Source organism: Limulus polyphemus, unplaced genomic scaffold (assembly GCF_000517525.1).
Source record: "Limulus polyphemus unplaced genomic scaffold, Limulus_polyphemus-2.1.2 Scaffold249, whole genome shotgun sequence".
Classification (NCBI taxonomy): Eukaryota; Metazoa; Arthropoda; class Merostomata; order Xiphosura; family Limulidae; genus Limulus; species Limulus polyphemus.
Genome location: NW_013665859.1, coordinates 273,480 through 300,008, shown reverse-complemented (window position 1 = coordinate 300,008; position 26,529 = coordinate 273,480). Strand labels below are relative to the sequence as shown.

Genomic DNA, 26,529 nt, shown 5'->3' with positions numbered 1-26,529 from the left:
TTCATTTTTTGTTGCCATTTATCACCAGCACTTACGATGCTTGAAACTGGGTTTCTATACCTGTGATGGGCAGAGCACAGATAGTCAGTTGTGTAGCTGTTCTTAACTACAAAGAAATAAACAAACAACTCCAGTGGCAAGTCCCATAAACTAACTCTTAGTCTAGTTCCTTTGCAAGTGCATTGCAAATTACACCTCCCTATGTCAATAGGTACTGAAAGTTCTGCTTGTATAAGCTTCTCATAAATGTTATCAAATATTCACATGTTTACATTTATAATATTGTACTACAACTTAATTTTTCAATTTTAACCAATATCACAAATGATCATCCACCTGCTTCTTGTTCTATGTATTTTGTTGCATTATACTCCAGCATGTATGTAGTCTGTGAATTAACAATGTTTTGAATGGCCAAGTCCTGGAAGTACAGGCCCAACACCTTCAGATACTGTATGTGATATTTTCGATTAGAACAGCTGAGTCAGAAAGTAACAGTTTATATGTTTCTACATGTCCAATGCATGTTAAATATTGTAATTAGGAACTGATAATTTTTAAAGTCCATATAAGTTCTGATCATGATACATTTTCATTTTGCAATTCCAAGAAGAAACATCATCAGGGAATTGCTATTTTCTTTTGAAAAATCAGTCTCTGTTTTCCTTTACTTTAGCATTCATTATCATTAGCATTCATTATTAATTATCATGCAGGTATGATTACTGATAAAAACCATTGTGTGAAATGTCTTGAGACAGTATGAAGTAAAAACTATTCTTATTTACAGAGATAAATGTGATAGGATAAGTACTTTAGCAATCATGGTCACAAAAGAAAAATGTAAAAACATTTAAGAGTCATAATAATCTTTTACATAATGTGATTATGAATATTTTAATGACATTTTCCAAAGCCTTTAAAGAGTATTTAAAGTTTATGAAATTTATCTTTTGTAAATTACATGGAGAAGTATGAACAAATTATTGTACAAAATAGAGAATACACATTAATTGTATAAAATTATTTATTTTTCAGGTCTTTGTAAGTGAAATGTAGTTCACTACACATATTTATTAACAGAATTTCCATAATGTTATATACCAAGAATGTAAACAAATTTCAAATAGTGCAGTAGAACACTAATAGGCATTGAAATACCCCTTTCATTGGTGGCTTTGCATTATACCATCAACTGGGTCCAAAACACTGGCTGTTTAAGAGAAACTGTTGGTGACATTGTATTGAAAATACACCATCTTTGTTCATTAAAGGGTGCAGATATTGCTGCAGAACGAACACAAGCTTCACCTGTCATTAGTGATTCTGTGAAGAAAATATATTTTAATTACCATAAAAATTCCATTTTCCACTTAAAGTCAATACAATTATTCAAATATGGAAAATATACTTAATTAGCAATATAAGAAAGTACAATTTCACTTGCTTTAAACAAAATGTATGGGAAGTATTCTAACAATACAAATGCCCTTTAATTATGTAAGTTGGCATATAAATGCCAAAGGAAAGGAAGCCCACTTGATGCTATACAGTAAATTCACTGAAAATCATTGCTTACTCAAAGTTCAGTTTTTCCTCATTAACATACTATAAACATATTTGTAAAGTTTAACCAGAAATTATTCAAAGGAAAACTTGAATATCAGATAGGTAACAGAAAGATTCTGTAACATGTTACAAAAAGTATGAGAATCACTTAATGTAAGGTGGATTAATTATGACAAGAACAACATTAAAAATTATTGTCACTGCTTTATGAAGAAATTTATTAGCCAATCCCCCCCCCCCCAATCAATTTCTAAATTGTAAAATTTTCAATTATTATTACAATAGAATTAATTACAAATTAAGTTATGAATACAAAAGTAACCTAAGAGCTTTTAGCTTGTCTGGGTTAATAACGTTGTTTATTAGGTATTTATTTTTTACATAATCACATTTAAGTAAAAAATAATAATTCATTTTACCACCTTATCTAAATATTCTTAAACAAATATTCTCTTTCTAGTACTTTAACTGTAGTCATTTTGATTTGGTATTATGAAAGGTAAATTATTAAATATTTTTGTTGTCAAGTAATAAAAATGTTTATGTATAATCTCCTTTTTAACTGTTGGAATTTTATCTCTTAATCTCTGTATTCTATTAAGATAAACATTTATTTGTAAGTAATAACTTATTCTTTATAAATAATATTCTATGTATTAATAAATATATCATAGGAAATATTCATAGTAAAATATACTTTTTGTAAATTTATCATTATATAATATTTGTTTATGATATTAATCGTTAATGAAATAATTTTGGGTTACAACATATTCTTCACATGAAAAATCTAAACATTTTTATATTAGTGTATTATTTTGATTGGTCCTTTTTGGGAATTTATTAATATGGTATGTGCAAACTGATTACATTTGTGATTTTAGTTCTAATCTAGCTTCTTAGAAAGGAATTATTCAGAAGCTGACACAACAGACACAAATTTTGTCAATATTTAAGAAGAGTGAAAATTGATTTTCACTTGCAGCATTGGGTTACTATCATTTTGTGTATCTTGAAGGGAAAAAAAAAAAAGTCAGACAAATTTCTAAAATCATAACACAGAAAAATTATGGAATTCAGAAATTTTATAGGCTGCCAAAGGAAGTTCAACAGAGATCATCACACACAAAAATTGAACATGATTCATAAAGATGGAAATCCTATTGAAAATTATTTTGTAAAGTTAATTTTTTTAAATGTGTCAATCTCAATGATTTCAAGACCTAATGGTAGTTACATTACTCTCAATCTAGAAAATATAACACAAGAGACTCATGAGTTCTACAAGAAAGAGAGTTTTGTTTTCTTGCAGATTCCACAGTACAGAGGAAATGTTTAGAGTATTTAAAATATTAGGTACTAATGTTTTTAAGCTGATTGATTTATCTGCATTCAATCTTAAATGAAAAGTAGTTTATCTGGTGGATATTAAATCATACAAATTTTTTAAGGTGAATTTACTTTTATATCTATAAATTGGTGATAACCTCCTTGTGCAAGCCAAGAGCAGAAGTATACAAGTTGTTTTTAAACATTCCTCAATATGTTCATGTTATACAGACAAAAATTAACAAGAAATATTGGTTAATTTGAAAAGTTTACAATTACAATTACACTTCAATCTTTTAGCAGTTACTTCAGATGTAGTTTTATTCATCCACAAGGAAAGATAACAGTTTTCAAATAGCAGTTAATATTCATTTGAACATGAAATTTCAAAGTACAAAACTTTTGTCATAAGTGTAGCTGTACAAATGTAACTAAAAATATATTCTTTATCATATGACAAACTCAACGTTTTAACTCTTAAACAACTTTACAAATTATTTATTTATTCACATATAGAAGTAGAAGAAAAAACTGAGCCCACAAAACAGCTAAGACAATAGAATTAAAGGAGAAACATGTATTACACACATAGAACTAGGTCTGAAAGAACAATGTTTTTAAACATAAAAGAAACACTGAAACTTACTCATTAGCTCAAGTTCCAAGTTTTTATCATCATCAATTTTTGTCACAACAAGGTTTCCTTGTAAAGGTTGGCAAGGGTTAAAACAAGCATCATCTATTGAACATAATAAGAGGACAGATCCTTCAGTAGTACCCACAAGAACATGGCTCTCATTCCCTGCCTCCACTTTTATTTCAACTGCTGATGATGGACACTGTCCATCACAGCTCATCAAAACTTCTTTATGGTGAATGGAAAGCTGTATGATTACACTATAATTTTAATAACTGTTTTGTATATATATAATGATTGGAAACAAATTTACTTATAAACAGATATTAATGTGTGTAATAACAATAATTTATCTAGTAGGAAAATTGGCATTCTGAATTTGTACCGATAAAACAATCCTGAAATTTTTGTGACACATTGTATAAAAAAAATCAATTCTATAACCCTAATTATTTTCATGGTATTCATTTCCCATATGAGAGGTTTATTTAAGCAAGTATACATTAACTGATAACTTATGTTTGTTTTTTTTATTTCAAAATGGTGTGTCCAACTGTTTCTAGTGGTCACAAATTTGGAATAACGTTTTAACTGGTACCCCCAATTTTTTTTTATCATAGGAAAACTGTTTAACAAAGAGTGTAACCAGCACAGCAATTGTTCTAATGAAGATTATAATAAAAAATGTTGCTTAACCACTAAATCTTTCTACTCTTTACAGTGTATTTTTGTATATTAGCCTTTGTGCTGCAAGTTCTAGATAATTTAATGCACAACAAACCAATTACTTCATATTCTGAAAAGCAGATTTTACTCTTTAAAAATCTGAGGAACAAGTTGTGTGGTCTGCTGCTTTTCAGAATTTAACAATATTTTCACTCACACACACACACACACACACACCATTAGACAAAAGAAAAAAAATATTTCACATTACCAGCCAGTACAGACTTGATAGCCCACATGATCAAGTTGATATAATTACCTATTTGTAAATATGGCTGTCTTTCCCAACATTTTTTCTGATCAGTTAATTTAAAATCTTAATCTCTCCTGTGACGTAAAACTTGATCCAATCAAGAATTTTTTATTCTGAAACCTTTAGGTTTACATATTGTTGGATTGTTTAATCTTTCTTTAATTTCAATATTAAGCAACCCCTCCCCAGACCTTACTGCAGACAGTGAATGTGTAGTTAGGTTCATGACATTATAGGTTCAATGACTGTTATATATACACATTGCTATTCATTTTGGGTTTAATACAAGAGTATTATTTAGTTTATATTGTGTGAGCATTAAATTATTTTTAGAGGTGATAGTTATGCCAAGTTTGCAAATGTAATTGTTTACAAATTATTTGTTGCATAGTTCAATTGTTCTGAATTGACGTCATGTTACTCAAATCTTCTGAATTTTTCTCATTGCTTTAAGATAGTATTGTTAAATTATAGCATCTCGTAGTTTGTAGAAAGTTCTAGGCCTCAGTCGGGCAATACATATTTAGGTGACCAAGTTAGTTAGTGAAATTAGACTGTGTATCCGTTTAACCGTAACGACCGATTTCTAAGGTGAGTTTCACAGCTTGTATTGTAATAACAGAGATATAGGAGAATAATTTGTCTTGTCAGTTTGGTTATAAAGTAACTGAACCATCCTTTCTAAACTTTTGATGTAAAAGAGAATTATTTAAAGCTCTGGATCCAACTGTAGTATCCCACGGGGTAATGTAAGTGAATAGATTATTATAGGTAAATCATATTTAATATCTTTTTGTAAGGGTGGAGGATAGGAGTTTAATTAATAGAAATATTAGGGTGGCTTCATTTCAATTTATTTCCACTTTAAGAAATTTAAGGATAACTGCCTTCCCACAACTGGCTATAGACAGTGAAAGGCAGTAGAAGCCAAGACGTTGTTGATGTAAGCATTCAGATTCGTACCCTTATTTGATTTTCCATGACAGATGACTAGATTGACATCGATGTTTGGATTTTGTCTGATAGATGGGATATCCTCAATGCATTTGGGTGCTATCACCATAGACATTATCCGTTATAACAACAAGTTGACAACCTGGACTGATAATGGTAATGTGATATTTAATTCATTATTGATTGATAGTGCTAATTTAATTGCCTATTAACAATTAATGTAATCAATAGATTTGTGAGCCATTTATTTTTATTTATTTATTTATTTATTCATTTATTTATATATAAAACTATGAGATGCTAAGATGTAACAATACTCAAAGCAACAAATTATTCATAAACAGTTATGTAAGCAAACTTGTCATAACTATCACTTCTAAAAATAAATTACTTTAACACTTGCACAATATAAACTAAATAATCCTCTTGTATTAAACTTAAAATGAACAGTCATGTATACCTAACAAAGAGACAGACTATTTTACACTCTTTGAATGCTAGTATGCAGTTACACACCACTTATGACAATATGTATGTGTGTATATACATATAAAATTTAAGCCTTGCCTATATGTAAATTATTAGCTTAAACATTTCAGAAAATAGCAAAAAATCATTTATATTATCTTCTGTCAACAAAAAAGAACCTGATCTTTCAGCACAGGGTGTAAAATATGCCTTGATAAGTAGTAGCAGTAAATCAGGAATAAATTAGTACAATCACAATATGTTTATCTATCTTAAGTTGAAGTAAATAAAACTGTACTAATACTACCCTACAGTAAAATGTGAAGGCATTTTGAAGTTCCACTTTTTATTCTAGAACTTTAATAACCTTGCTGTGGTATGTAATAATGTTTCTTACATATTATCACAAACATATCAATATACTGAACACTGGCACAAGAATAGAACATGGAAGGTCAGGATAACTCCAAGCATTTTAGACATTAAAAAAAAAGAGAGAGACTACCTAATCTTTCATCAAAAAGTGTTCCTAATAATATATTGAATCCCTTTCAGTGATAGTCCCATAAATGTACTTTTGCTAACATAGCTATAGAATGTTTATGATAGAAGCAAGTACAATGTTTTGAACTAATGGTAATCTTAATCTTAGGCTGTACTCAAAGAAATGTAACTGTACAACTACTGCTAAGGAACTGTATTCATAGCTGTTTTTTTGTTTTTCTATATATAACAGTTCCAATATAAATAAGCATTTAAAAACATTCAAAAAGAAATACTACCTTAATTCCTGCTTCTTTTGCCAGTAAAGGTGCATTGATGAAATTAATACCATTGCTGGACGTATTACTCATCAAGCCTACCAGTGTAGCTATTCCTAAAACTGTACCTTTTTTCTCTAGTAATGCACCTAAATTAAAAGAGAGAGAGATTAACAACTGTACAAGGTCTTAAACAGTTGTAATAAGTACAAATTTATTTAATCTGTAGTGCCACCTAAATTGGAGAGTGAGTCTTATGATATCTTAGATGCAATTGTCACCTAAACCAGCTAGCTATTTGTGATAGTTGTAATAACAGTGTTAACAGCAGGCTGAAGATTGGTTTTTCTTTTGAAATTTGTGCAAAGCTACACAAGGACTATTTGTGCAAGCTGTACCTAATTTAGCAGTGAAAGACTAGAGGGAAAGCAGCTAGTCATCACCACCCACTGCCAACTCTTTTACCAAGGAGTAGTGGGATTGACAGTCACATTATAACACCCTCACAGTTGAAAGGGTGAGTATGTTTGGTGGGACGGGGATTCACCCGCAACCCTCAGATTGTGAGTCAAGTGCCCTAACCACCTGGCCAAACCGGGTCCAAAGACGAAGAAGAAGATTTAGGATCTATTCCTAATGCATATTTATTAGACAGGCAAAAAAAAAATCATATTCTACAATCGTTCTTATGGTAGTGGAACAATGAACTGATACAACTGATACTAGTTTGCTTAAAAAATGTTTACTAATTACTTATAGAGTAAAGTTTACTCATTTTTATTTTTTTGGGATTTTCATGCAAAGTTGTACAAGAGCTGTCTGCACTTGCTGTTCCTAATTTTAAATTTATAGATTAGAGGGAAGACAGTTAAACCACTTCGTCTCTTGAGCTACTCTGACTGAATGGTGGGATTTAACTGTTACTGTTATAATGCACCTATGGCCCCCAAAATGCAGGGAGCAATTTTACACCAAAGGAATGCAAACCTTGGACCCATGAGTTCATAGTCCAACACACTGACTACTACACTACGCCCAGTTCCTCACACATAATGAAACTGCCATGCATATATTATATACTCTGATAAATAGTGTATCATTTAACTAATATTTTAACACAATGGATCTTTAATTTACATTTCATTTTGTAGATTGTTTAATATGACTGAAACAAATTTGATTAGTAATAGTGAATGACCCTAGTAAGATATACAGAAATACTTTGTTGAATACTAACCTTTTTTTTTAATATTAACCATGGTAACAAAACATACTGCTACACAGTTAGAAAGGTTTAAAAAATTTTTATACACTATACATTAGCTCAAGTGATAAAACCAATCTACAATTTTGAATGCACACTAATTTACAGATTCATACTTAACAAATTTTGGCATGACAATAATGTAAGTTAGAACAAATGATCCCACATGATATTAACAAGTTTCAAATTTGTTGAGCCTTCATCATGCCAGTTGCATAATGATTTAACATTACTCCAAAGTTTGCTGTGAGGATAAAAGCACAAGTAAGAAAATGCAATGATTTTGTTTTCTAGTATGCCCTGTAAATTTGAATTTATTTTCCCATACAGCAGTTGATGGCTCAAAGCAAACATGTTTTTATGATTAATAAAAAAAACTAAGTTTTGTAGAATATATTTAAAAATTTCTTAGAAACTGTAAGGAAGATTATGACTAATTAAAATGCCAAGAATTAAAAGACTCATATTATCTTGCAAAAATAATATGAATCTTAAATAAATTGTTATTTACAATTTTACACATCTTTTACGTTTTTGTTAAAACAGGTAAATTATGATAAATACTGCTATGACTTTGTCCAATTGAAACCTTCAGGAGTCTTCTGTTTAACACAGATTCAATCAATAAGAGATATATACACCTAATTCAAAACTTTTGTTTTATGCTAAAACTTGTGCTCAAAAGTAATTCCATACTTTTCAGCTTTATGAAGACTAGAATATATTCAGTAGTTTTGCTATATGCATACTGAGAAAGTAGGCCACAATGGGATTTTCAAAGTAAAGCACTTTTCTATAAAACTACAAAACACTAGAAAAATTTAATTCATTTTTAAAAACAGTACAAAGCATATTACCAGTTCCACATCCCTCATTGACATTCAAATTTTAACATGTTAAAAAAAGTAAATATTCTTTAATATACTACAAAAAAGAAAAAATGGATTACCTTAGGTAATGTGTGATATTCTTTAACATTAGGTGAAACTAAAAAACAAGTTTATACTAAAGGAATTACCTCGAGTAGAAACTATGACATTTTTTTGCTCATCAGAGGTCACAAGTTTATCGGCAAGTTTTCCCAATGTCTGACACAGTTTCACCCAATATTTGTTGTCAGCTACTTGAAATTGACCAAAGGTTGGTGCATTTACCTGTAGAAAATAAATAGCATTAACAGTAAGTTAGTATTTTCACTACACATAAAATCTAACTAAAGTTTTCAGCAGCAGTTTAACAGATCAGACTTAGATAATTAATAATCACTTCCAATCACAACCAGAAATCAACCTGGTAAAGAGTATAGCTAACCAAATTTAAGTATATTACTTGTAAAGATTAGAAGTCATTCTTTCATCAGTTTGGTAGCCTCAAAAAAGTTTACCTAATCAAAATGCTAAACCAGTTTTTCAGTATGCATATAGCAAAACTATTTAATATATTCTAGTCATCGTAAAGTTGAAAAAGTATGGAATTATTAGGTTGTCCAGAAATTAATGTCACTTTCTTTACATGATAAAAACCAAACAACTTATATATATATATTGCAACAAAACATTTATTAAATGAAATAGTCTCCATTCTTATCGATGATGCTTTTCCATCTTACATTCAGGTTGTTTATGCTCTGATTAAAAAAATCACTTAGCTTTGAAGCAAAAAACAAAATGATGTCTTCTTTAACACCTTCCGCATTCACATATATTTTCCCATTAAGATGGTGTTGCAGCAAATGAAAAAGATGGTGCCATATCTAGAGAATATGGTGTGTGGGGGAGTACTTCCAAACTCAACTCCATAATCTAGTGTTGCATCAGACGTGCCACATGTGGACATGCATTGTTATGGAGAAATGACGAGTGAAGGGCGTTTCTGATGAAGGGTTTGATTTAAATGTTCTAGTTACTGACTACAGATATCTGCATTGACAGTTCACTGTGGATTGAGAAGTTTGAAATGAATTACTCCTTTGACGTCCCACCAAATGCAAAGCATCACTTTCTGCGGATGGAGTCCAGGTTTTGAGGGCGAAAGTGGTTTTGTCTAGGACTGAGCCATTGTTTTTGGCATTTAATATTTTTCATCACCGGTGACAATTCTGTCCAAAAATGGTTCACGTGCATTATGAGTCAGAAGAGATGAAGCAACGTTCACACATTGGAAATGATGATCAGAGAGTTCATCAGGCACACAAACACCTTCTTTATGGAGTTTTCCCATATTCCTTAAATGTTTACGTATTGTTTCATAAGAGACATGCAATTTCAGGGCCATTTCACTGGTGTGTTGCCTTGGGTTATACTCAACAAATGTCTTCAGAGCATCAATATCAATTCCAGCATGCCAGCCCCTGCCATCACAGTGTTTAAGACCAAAGTCACCTAAATGAAATCTGCTGAACCATCGTTGACACTTATGAATGTTTAGAACATTTCCATAAACTTCTTTGATATTCTTTGTGGCTACAGAGGTGTTGTTTCCCTTTTTGTATTCAAACAGCATTACATGCCAAATGTGTGTCTCATCATGTGCCATCACTATAAGGGATTATATAGGCTACACTAACGTGATGTGTAGGCAGTTCGTTTTTTGGGGGGTGGCTAATGAAAGCATTCCAAAACAAGACATTAATTTCTTGATGGCCTAATACTTTTGAGTATAAGTTTTAACATAAAGAAAGGTTTGAAGTCACAGCAAGTTTCTAGGGGTGTTATGAAAGGTACACCAAATGAAAAATAATTAAAACATAAAAGAAAAACTACAAAACAAATATTGACCATTTCTTCCTCTAACTCAATGATGTAAATCAAAAAGAACAAAGGTCCTAAGGTCTCTGCTCTTCTCTTAGATATTAACTTCAACAGGATGTAACTCACATTTTACATATAAAGCCACTCATTATTAGTACTCTATCCCTGTTAAATAACTTATAACCCTGTATTCCAAAGAAATTTTTGTCTTCAAAATCATCAATGTTTAACCATGTTTCAGTTATTCCCATTATATCAAAACCCTTCATTCCTACCAGTACCCTAAAGTCATCTTTATTATTTCTTATACTTCTAGCATTACAATAGTAACAATTAAGCTTATCCTTAGAATTATTTCTGTACTCATTTCCTATGCTAAACTTTTCTCTACATCTTATTGTTTTTGCATTTAGTTTATCCTGACCCTCACCACCATCTAGTCCTAGTTTAAAACTTTCCTTATAACTGAGTTAATAGCCCTAGCAAACAAGCCAGCCCTTGTCCTATTTACCGTATTGCTCGTAATTAACCCCCTCTCTACAAATTCTTAAAAGTACATGCAAGTCCCGAGTTCCCAAATAAAACCCACCCATTACACCTAACAGACTGTGAATGCTTAATTCCTACACTAGTCTTAACCATTGTATTTATACTTATAGCCTGGAAATAAATACTCAATACCAAATACCAGTAGCCTATTGTCAATACTGTTACTGTTAAGCCTAACTTTTTAATTATATTAGTTTTTATCACTACTTTGTCTTCACACTAAAGTAATTGAGTATATCTTTAATTATATAGAACATAGAAATAGAATATATTAGAAGTGACAATAACTAGTCTTTACTTTGATGAATATATAATGTTAATAATACAATGTATTTAACTTGATTTATATTATAACCTACCTATAACTATACACTGAAGTTCAAGTAAAGAAGTTAATCCTTAAAACATTAGGAGACAATAAACTAGTCTTTAGGCTGTATTTATTTAATAAAACAATGTATTACCCTGTTTTATGATTTACCAGTAAGTTGAATTACAGTTAAGTCTAATTTAACATTGTAGTACAATTTGCACTACTAAACTCTAAGTTAAAACTTTGATCATCTTACTTTTATTTACCAATCTTACTAAATCTAGTTATTCTTTTGTTATTTAAGGGTATTTTTTTAAGTAATTAAAGATACACATAATAAAACACCAATTAACAAGAAAAATTCAGGGTCTATCCCTAAAATGTTCACTAAAGAGCTTAAAAAAAAAACAACTTTCAACCTATCTTATGATAGTCGGAACAATATAACACTACATTGTTGATATGCAACAATGCTAAAACTTACAATACCAGGCACAGAATGACCTTTCAAAAGCTCCACAAACTGAAGAGCTATTTCCTCAGCCACACGTTTCTGAGCTTCTTTAGTACTAGCTCCAAGATGTGGGGTGCAAATTACTTTAGAATGTTGAAGTAAAGTAGAATTTTTTGGTGGTTCCTGACAAAAAAAAAAGTTGTTTTCTTATTAGTTGGTTCTAAAATAACTTAGAAACTTATTCTTTCTCTTAGCAAGACGTTTAAATCTTTCTGTACATTAAACATTCATATTTCACTAAATATTAATTCTAGGGTTCTGCACTTAAAATTTCAGCCACCTATATTTCAAAATGGACACACACACACACACACACACACAAACATGTAATTATTTTTATTTTATTGTTCGTTAACTGTAGTTTTGAAGGAACACTTCTTTTATATTCAGGTATTACATTGTTACTCTTTGGGTATGAGATAGAAAAAGATTTAAACTATTATTGCTTTAAAAAAATGTGAATCTAAAAAAAAAGTTCAAAGTATTCCTATGTTTCTTGTATTGTTTCATCTGGCATCAGTTAGACTTATTTTTTCTTTCCACAAGTTTTCAATTAAAGCACACCATTTTCTTGCAGGCCCATGCAAGAGACTCAGTTTGAGATAACTACACTTAAAGTGGGAAAACAATAATAATATTTTTTTCTGTCCATTACTAATTTGTGTTTAAGTTCCTATTCTGATACTTCTAAGCAAATTTAATGAATGTACCTCTTCAAACACATCCAGCCCAGCACCTCCACACTGTTCTGACTCTAGAGCTCTCAAAAGGGCATCTTCATCAATGATCCCACCTCTGGCACAATTAACAATTTTAACACCCTTACGACATTTGGATAAAACTAAGTCATTGATCATGTCTACAAAAACAAAATATAAATCAAGGAAATATTATATACTGTCAATAAACATATGATAAACGAAAATTACACATTTTCAAACCAATTTAATAATGAAGTTAGTTTACAATGACAATTTCAGTCCCCAAGTCAACACAGTAAATATACTATGCAGTTTAGACTGTCTTAAAAAATCTTTCTAAACAATAATGTGCAAGAATTTTAGGCCTTGTAAAAAAATTAATAACACATAAAAATAATATATAACTAACAAATTACTTCTCTTTTTTTAAGTGTTTCAATTACTGATCTACCTCCCATGTTGTTTGTGGTTACTTCACAAATTAAGTTTTTGTCTTCATCAATTTTATCAGACCACTGATGTCTCAATCATGCTGTCATTTAATACCTTTTGCATGAAATACATCACATTTTTGGTCAACAGACATAATAGAAATGTATCTGCTTTCTGTCCTTTCCACTCTGAAAATTGTTTCACTTTTTATTTTCTTTAACATACAAACCTATTCTGCTATTGTATATTTTAAATAGTTTCAGATAAATACAGTATAACTCTGCAATGGACATTCATTATCAAATGAATTAGAAGTAAATTGAAAGGAAAAATTCTAAACAACTTACATTGTACATTACTAAAATAAACCCTTTGTGTATATGGTCATAACAATTAGTTCTGTCTTTTAACTTGTAATACTCTTGTCCCTCCCATATATCAGTTTTGGTTTTAATTTTCAAAACTGCATTATTGATATATCAGGCCCTTATTCAGAATGTTTGAAAGAGAGATTTTAATATTTAGGATCAAAAGCAAACATACGTGTGAAGCACAATCAACATGCAAAGCATGCTAATTCTATGGGGTCTTGGGGGCATGCCCTCCCCCAGAATATTTGTGAAAAATAGGTGCTGTGAGAATAAATCTGGAAGCAATTTTGCATGAAATATAGCTTAAACAATTGTATGGCTGTTCATATAAGATCCACAAACATCCAATGAAAAGTTAACAAATCATCATTCTGTTGTAATACTGCATGGGGAGCTAGACTTAGATTAGCATAAATATATATGTTTTATTATAGTAGAGTATTGTACTATCTACTTGTAGAGTAGTTATTAATTGTTAAATTATATTACTAATTTAAACAACTCTGTACAACAAGAGTATACTAGCTATTTCAATCATTGGCTATCATATACGTACATATATGCACTACTGAAATAGCATGTCAACATGCTCCATCCTTCTGGGGAGCTTTTCTGTAAATAACTTGCATACAGTTTCAATGTTAATAGCAGTGTCATAATGATTACATATTAAAGCTAGAGCACTCAGTCTTTCTTTGGTTTGTGTACATCTCAGGTAATTATTCAACAGGTGGGGAGCAGAAGCTGAACACTGACATGAACTTAGTGGCAGTGTAGCAAAGTGTTTCAGTAACAAAAAGATACTTGGTACACTGAAGCATGCTATTAAGCAGTTAGCCAGTATCTGAGGCCTGTCCTGGAGAGGTACAGAAAGCCATCTTGTCTTGCTTCATCAGACGAATGTAGAATATGTAGAAAACGTTAAATACCACAAGCAACTGTGCTGAAACTATATAAGCATAATTTTTTACATCACAAATATAAAAATAGGAGATTCAGTTGACCCCCCTCACCGAACTGTTCTGTACATCCATGTATATGATCAAACAAATGCAAAAGCTTACATACCAAATATTCATGGCAGAATATATATATATATATATATATGCACACACACACACACACACATAAGTGTATTCCAATTAATGTTTAACTGTTAAAAAAAACATGGGTCATTACAGCTAATTTCAAGTAATTCAGGATGATTTTCTGTGAAACTATCATTTACAATTTCAAGTTCCTTTTACATATAAGGATGAAAACATCTCTTAGCAAGACATCTTTCTCATATCCAACAAATGATTTGATGGTCTGCTGTTTTGTAAAGACATTTATTGATAAAAAATTTTCACTTTATTATTAATAAAATCAATTAAAAAATATAAAATAATCATTCAATATTTCAGCAATACTAAAATTTCTCAAATGGACATGCTTTACAAACCTCAACATTTTCTTTCTCAGTGACATTATCCAATATCTCATTGAAATATTTAAATTAAGGTTTCATATAGATATTACTTTGCTTTTTTGGCTTTAATTAAGATGTCCAATTTTATTCATTTATCAAGAACACAGTCCAATTAGTATTGCATCAGCTAATCTTTAGTTTTGAATAAATCTTCAAATAATTCAATTTTTAAAAGGTATTTTAGATTACAGGTACAGATCACTTTTCTGAAAGAAAAAAAAACATTTCCAACTTGCTTGTTATTAGACATTAGTATTAGACCTACTGTATTTGTTTTAACACTGCATTCTGTATCTAGTTCCTTAGAGATTTTCAAGAAATAGAAAAGTGCATAATAACTGACAATGTGTTCACTATATCTATTGCCAATGACTGCTTCACTCAATCCATAGCTCATCAGATTGGCTGGGACACGACAAGAACAGTGGTAATTAAAATATTATTCATATTAGCCATTTGTTAAAACAACAATTTTTTTGTGTGAACACCTTTTTCAGAGTGGCGGAGCACGATTATAATTAATTTATTGTATTTAGTAGGCATAATACTAATTTTTAATGACATGCAAGTTAATTATAATCATGCTTTTCAAGTTTCAAAAAGGCATTCACATCATAAAAATATTTTACTTTTATATGATTCTTATTACACAGTATACTGCAAGAATTATTTAATATTTTGATAATTTGAAAACTTATATCTTTGAACTTTAATTATTACTTCTTAATCTACATTGTTAATGTACCAGTAAATAACTAAGATTAACAGTTCTTCTCTATCATGATAACAAATATTTTAAACTTCCAACTTTCAAGTAACTAGTTATTGTTTTAACTAGCAGGTAATAATCTTCATTAATTAAAGTTCATATTTTGATGGTTCATTATCAACTCTGCATTGCAGATGTTTACAGAGTACCAAACACAATAAAATGACAAAATAGTAATCTGATAAAAGTTTTTATACAGTATAAATTTCTTTTAATTTGCAACTACAGAAATTATGTATTTGAAATTCTGAGAGAAGCTGTGCTGCTCACTGAATTTTTTTGCAAAGAACAGTCATTTAGTAACTTAAATAACAAGGAAATCTTCAAAGCTCATAATAATGAAATCACTTAACCAAAATATAATTCATACACAGAAATAAGAAACTTACGCTTTGTTGGTGGGATCAGTGGTACATGTATAGTAATGTAGTCAGCCTTGGGCCATAACTGATCTAGTTGAAAACTTTCCACACCAAAAGTGATACTTTCTTCTGGTGGAACCAATGGGTCAAATCCTATGGTCTGTTATATACATACATATAAAATAGGTATGTAAGTAATATACAATCTAAAGATTATCAACACTTATTAAGACTCACTGTTGAAGTTTTGTTCTTCAATAATGTTCCTTTTCTTTATATTTGTGTTCAACATCATAATGCAACAAATGCTTCTTACAATTTTATCAAATCAGAAACAATGGTGAATTACCCTACATTTTTCTTATTACATTTCAGTATGAGCCAGATGGGTAAAGCCTACTCATAACAAACTTTCATGACTTTGACCAGTGTTAAGAGCATGACTATTTGATGAATGAGTTCTTCTTGAAATTTGAGTCACTACCAAGGATTTTTTCCCTCTTTTTCTATGAATTTTCTTGCAGATAATCTAAATCAAAAGGTTTTGATGGTAGCAACTTTATGACTAATTCTTCCATTTATGAAAGAACTGCCTAGGTTGTAATTAGAAAGTAAGAAAAGTTTGTTATTCTTGAACTTCTATAACTCAGATACAGTAGGTTGAAGAACATAGATAAATGACAATACTTAGGACAGTGTCCAGAATGTTCAAGATAACCTATGAACCTTATTCAATTTATGAACAAATTAAAGTTGAAAAAAAAAAGAACAGAAAATAATGATTACATTGCACTTAAGTAAAAATAATATAAACATTGATTATCAAAAGACAAGCAAACTCAAAGTGGACTAAGATCAGAAAATGTGTGGTATTCTCAGATTCACTGGTTTACCTTTAAGTAATTGGACAGAAGTTGTATAGTAACTGGAGGTTTGCAGAAAACGTTTTGCAGACAGAACCTGAATTATCTTAACTTTAACTAAATCTGAAGTACAGAAAGAGACTGGACACAAGTTTAAGCTCAGTGAAACAATCTTTATTCTCAACACTCACAAATACAATTAAGACCTTTAAAGGGCATGTATATTTTAGCACCTTTATTGAAGTGTTAAGTCTCAAAATGAATCAATGTTTGTAATCGGAGCAATGTTTTCTTATTCATGTTAATATTCCTCTTGTTCCAGACTGAAAAAACATGACATCATATAAGAACAACAACAATGTCATTCTTTTCAGGTTGCAGGCACCACCCATGTGACGGATGATCACTCTCATAGCAAAACAAGGAATATTACATCCCTGGGACATCAGCTAACTTGCAAGAAGAATAGGTCATTGTCACTTCTGCACAGTATGCATTATGTTACAGCAATCTTTCCTAACAGAAAGCACATATAAAACCCCAATTGGATGACCTAGTTCGATAAGTAACTAGGAAAAGAGGAACTTAATAGCTCCTTTGACAGAGTTTCTACATTAAGAACACACGCTCAATACGTGCAGAAATTTTTTAAAATTGATATATTAACCAAAGTGGTAGGAAGCACATGGTAAGCTTGCATACCACAAAGTCTAGATACTAAAGAGCTAGGCAGCTCAATAAAACATCAATAAACTTAAAAATTTGTTTTCTTACCATTATCAGTATGCTTTACTCATTTGAGATAAAAATTGTTTTACATCAACCATGGTTAAAGAACACCTTAACTACCTTATCCATATGTACAGTGAGTTATGGAGATGCACAACTTAAAAGTATTCATTCAGCCTCATACCTGTGTTGTTGTTGTTTTTTTGTAATGGATTTTGTAGTTTGTTTTGCTTTATTCTGTTCAAAGTTATGAAGATAATATTTACTCCTATAACCATTGGTCAAAGTATAAGGTCATCTATCGTTCTTTGCTGCTTTCCAGTTCTCAACTCTGTCAAAGTTTCAAAACTTTGCAACAGTCATTAAGAACATAATGTTCTGCAACAATTTATTTGCCCTTATCTGTTTTATTGTGTTTAAATGGTCTTTATTTCTTTCCTGATTTTAAGGTAAGTTACTATGTAAGTACAGAAAACTTCATGTATTGCATGTTTTGTTAAACAACCTATGTGCTATGTTATCCTCAGATCCAGAGTGAAATATAGCCATTAGCCTTCCTGGTTTAAAAGTAAGTTTCAGCTTCAAACCTTTTATTCTTATTTTCTGTATCTTATAACTGAAAACTTGGTATAACAAAGTTAGTTAGGTCTAAATGAGTACTACCAAGTGATTTTGACTAATTCTTCTGCGTTTCTTCAAATGAAAAATTCCTGGTCCTTATAAAATATACCCTAAATCTTAATGGGACTTATAATAGCAATTTCAAAAATCATTTGATGATTGCTCATGTTATTCCTGTCTACAAAACAAGTATAATACCTATTACATTATTGATTTACTGTTACAGAAAATAATCTAGAATACTAGAATGTGTATAAACAGCTTATCACATCAAAAATAGCATGAGCTCTTTGATAAGGTTACTGATTTGTTTTGGAAGAGGGCACCCTTGTGGTAAATATTGATAGTTAGATTCAAAACGATTTTTACAAGGCCTGGCTCAAAATGTCAAAATGCCACTTATGTTGTTTTTTTTTAATACAAATAACAACTTTTTTGATTTATGGACTGGTAAAATTAGTAATGGTAACATTGGTATCACAGATAATTAATATATGAATTGGAAACCTAGAGTATACCCTCATCTTTGACAGAATTATTTCTCTCATAGAATTGCTACTGTATGCAGCATTTTGCTTGAGAATGTAGGGTGTAAGGATAGTCTAAGTTATTTTAAGAATATACTTAGAATTGTTTTTGTTTTTATTTCACTATTTCAGTTATAAGAGATAAACTTGAAAGTTCAAATGGCGTGCTATAATTTGGGTTATTTTCAAATCATCTCTTAAACGTGTCATTTAAAATAACTCTGTGAAATGCTTGGATCTATAGTGAAGATTTTTTTTATGTAAACTTATGGTGAATTAAAACATCCAAGAAAATAAAAATACTTCCTCTTTATAAATAAATTACACAATGAGTTTGAAATCTAGATGTTCTAAAGCCGTACACAGTATGATCATGATGGAACCCAGTATTGTAGTTTGTTGGTGATAGTCTCAATGAAAACAGCTTGAAGGCCTTCCTTAACACATTACCAAAACTTAGATAAGTCCCAACTACTAATCTTGTAGCCTGTAACGTTGTAGTTCCAAAACATACTCCTGTCAATGCGTGAAGAGTAGATATTCTTTTTATGTCTAATTTATTAAGGTAAGCATTTCTTCTGTGAGGGGAAATTAGCTATCAAAACTGAAAATGGATTCCAAGTTAAAATTCTTAAGCTAGGATGAAACCAAGTTTAAAGCTGCTAAAACAAATATCCATCTTCAAACAATAGAAGTGTTACTGACAAAATGTTGTAATTTACTGTGGCATTGATCAAATGAGCTTTTGAGTTTCATTCACATTTTTCATCAACTGTACACAGATTTAAAATTGTTTAAAAACTTTCATTTAAAATTTGAGATTATTTTTTTTCCTGAATTCTGGATCTTTACTGCTCATGACTAGTTTTTAAGTGCCATTTAACAGATATGTATACTGAAAGAAAAATAGATATTCTGCAAACTTTGATGATATACACCTTCCTATACATCCATTTGATTATTTTTAACACTAAACTAACACTAATGTTGTCACATTTTTTTTAAAGTAAGTTCCCTCAAATCCAGTTTATTAACCTCTAAATGACACTCAAACTTTCCATGAAATTGATAACTAAGAATATTCTGTAATTAAATGGTTGAATTTTTAAAATAAAAACAAACATATTCATCTGCACAGACAATCCATGATCAAAAAACAATCTGATTGAAATGCAATATTTCCACCAATATATTTCACTTCGATCAGATTAATGTAAAACATATTTCAAAGTAAAGATGATAAAACAACATTTTCATCATGAAATAAAAGCAGAATTTCCAATTTGCAATTTTGATTTTACTGACATACAGGTTCCCAGTGGGTAAGCAGTAAGTTATGGATGTACATTGCTAAAATCTATGATTTTGTTCCTCCTGTTGGACAGAGCACATGTAGCCTACTGTATAGATTTGTGCTAAAATAGTTAAACAGTGGCATCTTTTTTGTTTATTGAAACTGTATATTTTCATTGACATCATCAAATGAAAACATTTTTGGCTATTTACAGTTTAGTATGGGTGATCAAACATCTTGGTTTTGCCAGGACAGTCCTGTTTTTTGACAGTTTGTCCCAGTGTTCCGAGAAATCTTCTCTGGACTAATAAAATGCCTTAGTTTTTGATAAAGACATCAAACTGTCAGTCACAAAAAATTACAAATGTTATAGGCCTATTTGACTTGCTTATTTGTTGTGATACATACTCTCCTGCCATCAAGTTGTCTTGAAAGTTCCATCTTTGCATGGTGAGAAACCGAGGTCTGCACAGGCATTGCTTATCGTCAAAAATACACTTTACAGCTATGTACTGAATTTCATGACTTGGTGACAGAATTTCTATGTTCCAGTCCTTCTTATATACGTCTAAAAAGTTTCAAAGTAATAGTAAAACCTAAAAGCAGTATGTTTGAAAATGTTATGGATTCTTAGATAAATTCAGGTATGAAGTAGCTTATTTTAAAATGAACTGGATAAAGTCAATAAAGATTTCTTGGATGTATAATTTCACTATTTTTGTTCATTTGATTTGTGTGTATCACTTAAAAATGTAGCTGAAATGATTTCAAAAACAATGTCAGTGTTAATATATTTGGAAATATTGTGGAATAGGTAAATAAATTCAAAGTAAATTACAGTTAAATTATTTCAAATTTTTAATAACCATTTTGAAATTAGAAGTGAGGGCTGGGCTGTCCCAGTTTTGTGGTTTGGAAATCTGGTCTACCTAGCTTAGGAACAATGTTAACTGTGATTTTTCTTTTTTGTTACTGACTTCCCATAAACTTATGAACAGTTAGCAACTCTGGCTAAAAGGAAACCCTCTTTTTTCTTTTTTTAACAACAGACAAGTTATATTTCATGTTTTCTTCTCATTTCCACCACACAAATAATTTAAGCTATATGTCTACCTTCATTCCAAAGGACTGCATACGAGATGCTACCTCCCGACCAATCCGACCTAAACCTATAATAGCCAATGTCTTTCCTTGAAGTTCTTCACCAATATAAGTCTTCCTATCCCACAGTCCAGCTTTCAAAGAGGCACAAGCTTGGGCAATTTTCCTACATAATAATAAAGACAGGTAAAAATATGAGAATAAATTTAACATAAAATAGAGGCTTACATTCAGCTAAAATGCATTTATTACAGAACATAATCAAAATACAAAATTGTGAAAAATAACCATTAATTTTCATACTTCCAGATAAACTGTTTTTCTCATTAGGTTCAGTACTGTGCACTAATAACAAGAGGTTTGACCAGAAATGTTGCATGGATTAATTACGTATTCTCTTGGCTTTGACGGTAAAGAAACAGACTGGACAGGATGTTCTAAAACAGTGAAAACAAGTAGTTCAATGAATATCAGCATAATAAGACTGCTAAAAATCTCCAGGAAGCTCTGGCTCTGAAAAATCTCTAAGAGCTTGTTCCAGACTGAGAAAGCATAGCATTATATAGAAGTATCTGTAACGCTATCCATCTCAATGTGCACGTGCTATTAACACCACTCTTGGTTATTCAAATAAAAAAATTAATGGAGGCAATACCATGAATCACCTACTCACCACTGAAAAAGTTAGATGGCTACCTTTTACATACTGACCTACTTTACAGTGATCTTTCCAACAAGAAAGAGCACGAGTGTATGCATAAAAGTGTAAACAAATTTTAGGTAATGTAAAGTGTTCACTTTACTAAATAAAGGAGATAGAAAATGCCTAGTATATTTGTACACCACAATTTCAATATATAAATAGTTTTGTTTATTAAAAATAAAAGTTTCAAGTTTCATATCAAAAAATAGAAGACAGAAATATTAGAAATTTAAAAAACAAAGTTTATAAATGTTTTCTAATCTAAAAATAAAATGTCCAAAAGTTACATATAGAAGGTTAAGGAAACCAATTAATTGTAAAATGAAAAGGGACTCAGTCAAGATGATAACAAAGTAACTAGATATGTAACTTTAATATTACAAAATTTCAACTCTACTTCAACCAATTTGCCCAAATAAACTTACCGCGAAAGTGAAACAACCATACAACAAGTCAGTTCTGCAGCACTCAATGTGTTACCACCTGGAGCACTGTGGATAAAAAATGCATTTATAATAACCAATACATAAATTGTTTTCTTGTCATTTAAAATATCATTTATATAATTTTTATGAGGCTATTTAACATTTTATTTTACTGATGAAATATTATACCTTTATTGGTGAAGCACAACACTAGTTCTGACATCATAATTTTAAACAATATTTATTAAGTTCTCCTTTGTGATCGGTACTTAATATTAACTTATTACATTTTCTACTAACTTGATAACTAAAATGCCTTGACGAGTGGCAGCATCACAATCAATGTTGTCTACTCCTGTTCCAGCTCGACCAATCACTTTCAATGAAGTTGCTGCTTCAATCACATCAGCGGTAACTTTAGTTGCTGAACGAACTATAAGGGAATCATATTTCTAGAAGAAGAAAAGAAAAACTATAAAAAATTTTAAATAGTACAAAAAATAAAAGTTGCAATGTAATATAGCCTACAAGTTATACTTTCAAAATCAGAAATATGAAACATTAATATTGTTTGTGAAATTTCTTTTCTTAATGCTAATACAATGATTCTCACAGGAAGTTTATTTCTTGAGCAAATAAAACTGTCGAAAAGAGACCAAACAAATTATGCATCTTAAGTTTAAACTTTATACAAATATATATGCATACTCCAAACAATTCATTAAAGTTCATGACTTCATACTGTGTTTAACTTGTAATACATTTACAGTAACAACACCTGAGCAGAACATAGTATTCAGCATGATTACAAAATTCCAATGGACAATGAACAGAGCCCAGGCAATGTGTATCACATTTTAGACCACCTAGATATTTACCTTACCCGCTACACCAAATTCCTCAAGAGTATCACCATTACATGGCATCTTTTTTAAAGTTGATTCACACACCTTACAACAAGTGCATTCATCATTCTTATATTGAGAAATTTAGTACTTAATTAAGTGGGATTCATAAAAAAAATATAAAAAAACAGAACCTAAAAAGCAATTTAATTCTAAATATCACCAAGGTTTCATTTTCCAATATAAATAAAAAATAATCATAACTCTTCCATCCCTAAGAAACAATACCCCCACATTTGTTGCCAATCTCATATTTAATTGATAGTGGTCGAGTAGGTTTCTTGTTCTCACTGACAATACAAAACAACATATGATAGGCAAACAGGGGTGCTGCTAGTGTTGAGCTTCACCAAAAGAGTTCATTGTAAACCAGTGTATTTTTTTCATTTCATTTTGTTTATTATTTGCAGCAGTGAATTATACACAAAAGCTATTCTATGTAAAGTGCATGGCACCCCCTACCAAAAAGACGCAGAAAATATCAAGTAATTATACATCATTGATTCCCAAAAGAGAGAAAAAATACATAAAGTTCTAGTAGCTAATAAAACAAAAATATTTAGAGACAACGCAACATGTAATAATTTTTAATTTTTTCTTTAAAACATATTTAGTCATTTCAGCCCAAACAAAGCTGCAAAAGAGACTTTACAACAAATGAAACAGAGTTACTTAAATGAATGTTAAGTGTCTCAGTAGAATGTTTGGAACCCTTTTGGGCAGTATCAATAGACATACAATTGAAATGCTTAATGGTACCATTAGCCTAAGTAAACAAACAACATGATTTACTTGAGCTATTACAATTTTAACAAATTTGGAATTCAAACTATAAGCATTAAAACATAATCTGATCAAAACAACATCTGGAATGCAAATGAGACAGAAGAAGGTCAGCAGTGCAATGAAGACATTTATTCCTGGATAGACATAGTGACCTGAAATTAACAAAGATATTGTCTGATCATAAAGACAAAGAATGAAACATAAATGCAGATATTTCCATATCAGACTATGTTGGGAAAAGAATGACAAGTTTGAAGACATGTAGAACATTCAGAAAGATTGAACCTTCTGAAAAGATGTTCCTTCATGGAGAATCCAGAAGAGGACAAGGACTGACAGTTTAACACAAGAACTCCCATCAAACCAAGCAGTCATAGAGACAAAATGATATTTGAGCCCTCCTCATAATTCCAAAGGTTATTCTATCTGTCTCTATGAAAAGATCCATCAGAATACATATGGTGACAATTTCAGAAAGAATCTATAAGTTCTGTACAAGAACTATGAATTTAGAGAAGGGAGAGAAAATCCAATGGATTGGAAATCAAAGATGAGGTGACAGAAAAGTCTCAAGCTATTCTATGTAAAGTGCATGGTGCCCCCACCAAAAAGGCTCAGTAAATATCAAGTAATTATAATCATTGATTCCCAAAAGAGAGAATAAATACAAAAAGTTCTAGTAGCTAAAAAAAACAAAAATATTTAGAGAGAATGCAATATAAAGCACAGTGAAGTCAAGATACAAACACATTTCAAAGGAATAGGTCTAGGAAGAGACTTCAAGAAATGACATACCTTAAAAACATAAAAATTGAGCTGATATTCAAAATGAGTTTCACAGGAGAAGAGCTTGATAGTGGTTCATTGCCCCTAGATAGATTCAGAGAGCTCAGAATTGGACCAGATTTAATTTGTTTATTTGGTAGACAAATAATGTACTGACCTGTAGTAAATATTTGAACAGATAGTTTCAACAGACTGGCATAAATGTATGGCTTTATACCTCTCAAAAGGCACCCTGAACCAGTTAAAAAACAAAAAATTATCATTTTTCAAACAGTTTGCTAAAAAGGAGAAGAAATAAGGTTTTTCAAATGCAGTATCTATCTAGAATTATATCCAAGGACTTACAGGGGATGACATAACAGGTGAAATCACCATTTATATGGAAACAGAAAAAAGACTGAATCACTAGAAAAGTCATATTTGGAAAATAATATGAAACAATGTTATATCACAAGAAAAAAGGTAAAACCTCAACCTTTACGTGCAGACAAAGAGAGATGTAAATTAGTAAAAGTGAAGTTAGACTGCGTGATTTTCTGTTTAGCCATAACAACGATTCCTAAAGTGAAAGTGTCACAGCTTGTATTGTAATAACATTGATAGAGAGGAATAATTCGTCCTTTTAATTAGGTTCTTTGACGAAAAAAAAAGACAATTATTTAAAGCTCTGGATAAGCAATAGTGTAACGTGCAAAACGTGTACATACGTTTGACTTGTTTTAAACATATGCTTTTAAAACAAAGTGACAAAGATAACATCAATTATTAGGTCGTCAAGAAATTAATGTCGCCTTTTTTTTAGATGAAAAACCCAAATAAATTATTTATCAAAACAAAACATTTATTAAATGAAATAGTCTCCATTCTTATCGAATATGGTTTTCCATCTTACAATCAGGTTGTTAATGACCTGATTAAAGAAATCACTTTGCTTTGGAGCAAAATACATGTCGATGTCCTCTTTAACACCTTCCATATTTGCATATGTCTTCCCATTAAGATGGTGTTGCAGAGAATGAAAATAATGGAAATCTGATGGTGCCATATCTGGAAAATATGGTGGGTGGTGGAGGACTTCCCAACCCAACTCCGTAATCTTGTATTGCGTCAAACATGCTACATGTGGATGTACATTATCGTGGAGAAGATCATCTTTCCGATTGACGAGTGAAGGGCGTTTCTGATGAAGGGCTTGATTTAAATGTTCCAGTTGCTGACTATAGATCTCTTCATTGACAGTTCGTTGTGGATTGAGGAGTTCGAAATGAATTACTCCTTTGATGTCCCACAAAATGCAAAGCATCACTTCTGCGGATGGAGTCCAGGTTTTGGGGTCGGAAGTGGTTTTGTGTAGGACTAAGCCATTGTTTTTAGCATTTAATATTCGCATAGAGAATCCATTTTTCATCCCCGGTGACAATTCTATCCAAGAATGGTTCACGCACATTACGCGCCAAAAGAGACGAAGCAACGTTCACAAGATGGAAACAATGATCATCAGAGAGTTCGTGAGGCACCCAAACTCCTTCTTTGCGGAGTTTTCCCATATTCCCTAGGTGCTTACGTATTGTTTCATGAGAGACATGCAATTTCAGG

General features: G+C 30.8%; 1 protein-coding gene across 1 annotated transcript in view; it reads right to left on the bottom strand.

Annotated features, from left to right (window-relative positions):
* Positions 1-1,026: 1,026 nt before the first annotated feature.
* The window catches only part of LOC106478777 (D-3-phosphoglycerate dehydrogenase-like), a 43,207-nt gene continuing 17,704 nt past the window's right edge, over positions 1,027-26,529 (bottom strand). The window contains exons 2-11 of the mRNA XM_013939342.2: positions 22,757-22,908; positions 22,457-22,522; positions 21,341-21,494; positions 16,221-16,353; positions 12,798-12,946; positions 12,058-12,210; positions 8,980-9,115; positions 6,719-6,846; positions 3,545-3,782; positions 1,027-1,326 (exon numbers count right to left, since the gene is read on the bottom strand). Of these exons, the coding sequence (XP_013794796.1) occupies positions 1,184-1,326; positions 3,545-3,782; positions 6,719-6,846; positions 8,980-9,115; positions 12,058-12,210; positions 12,798-12,946; positions 16,221-16,353; positions 21,341-21,494; positions 22,457-22,522; positions 22,757-22,908 (1,452 nt within the window). The 3' untranslated portion in view covers positions 1,027-1,183. The remainder of the gene's footprint in view (positions 1,327-3,544; positions 3,783-6,718; positions 6,847-8,979; positions 9,116-12,057; positions 12,211-12,797; positions 12,947-16,220; positions 16,354-21,340; positions 21,495-22,456; positions 22,523-22,756; positions 22,909-26,529) is intronic.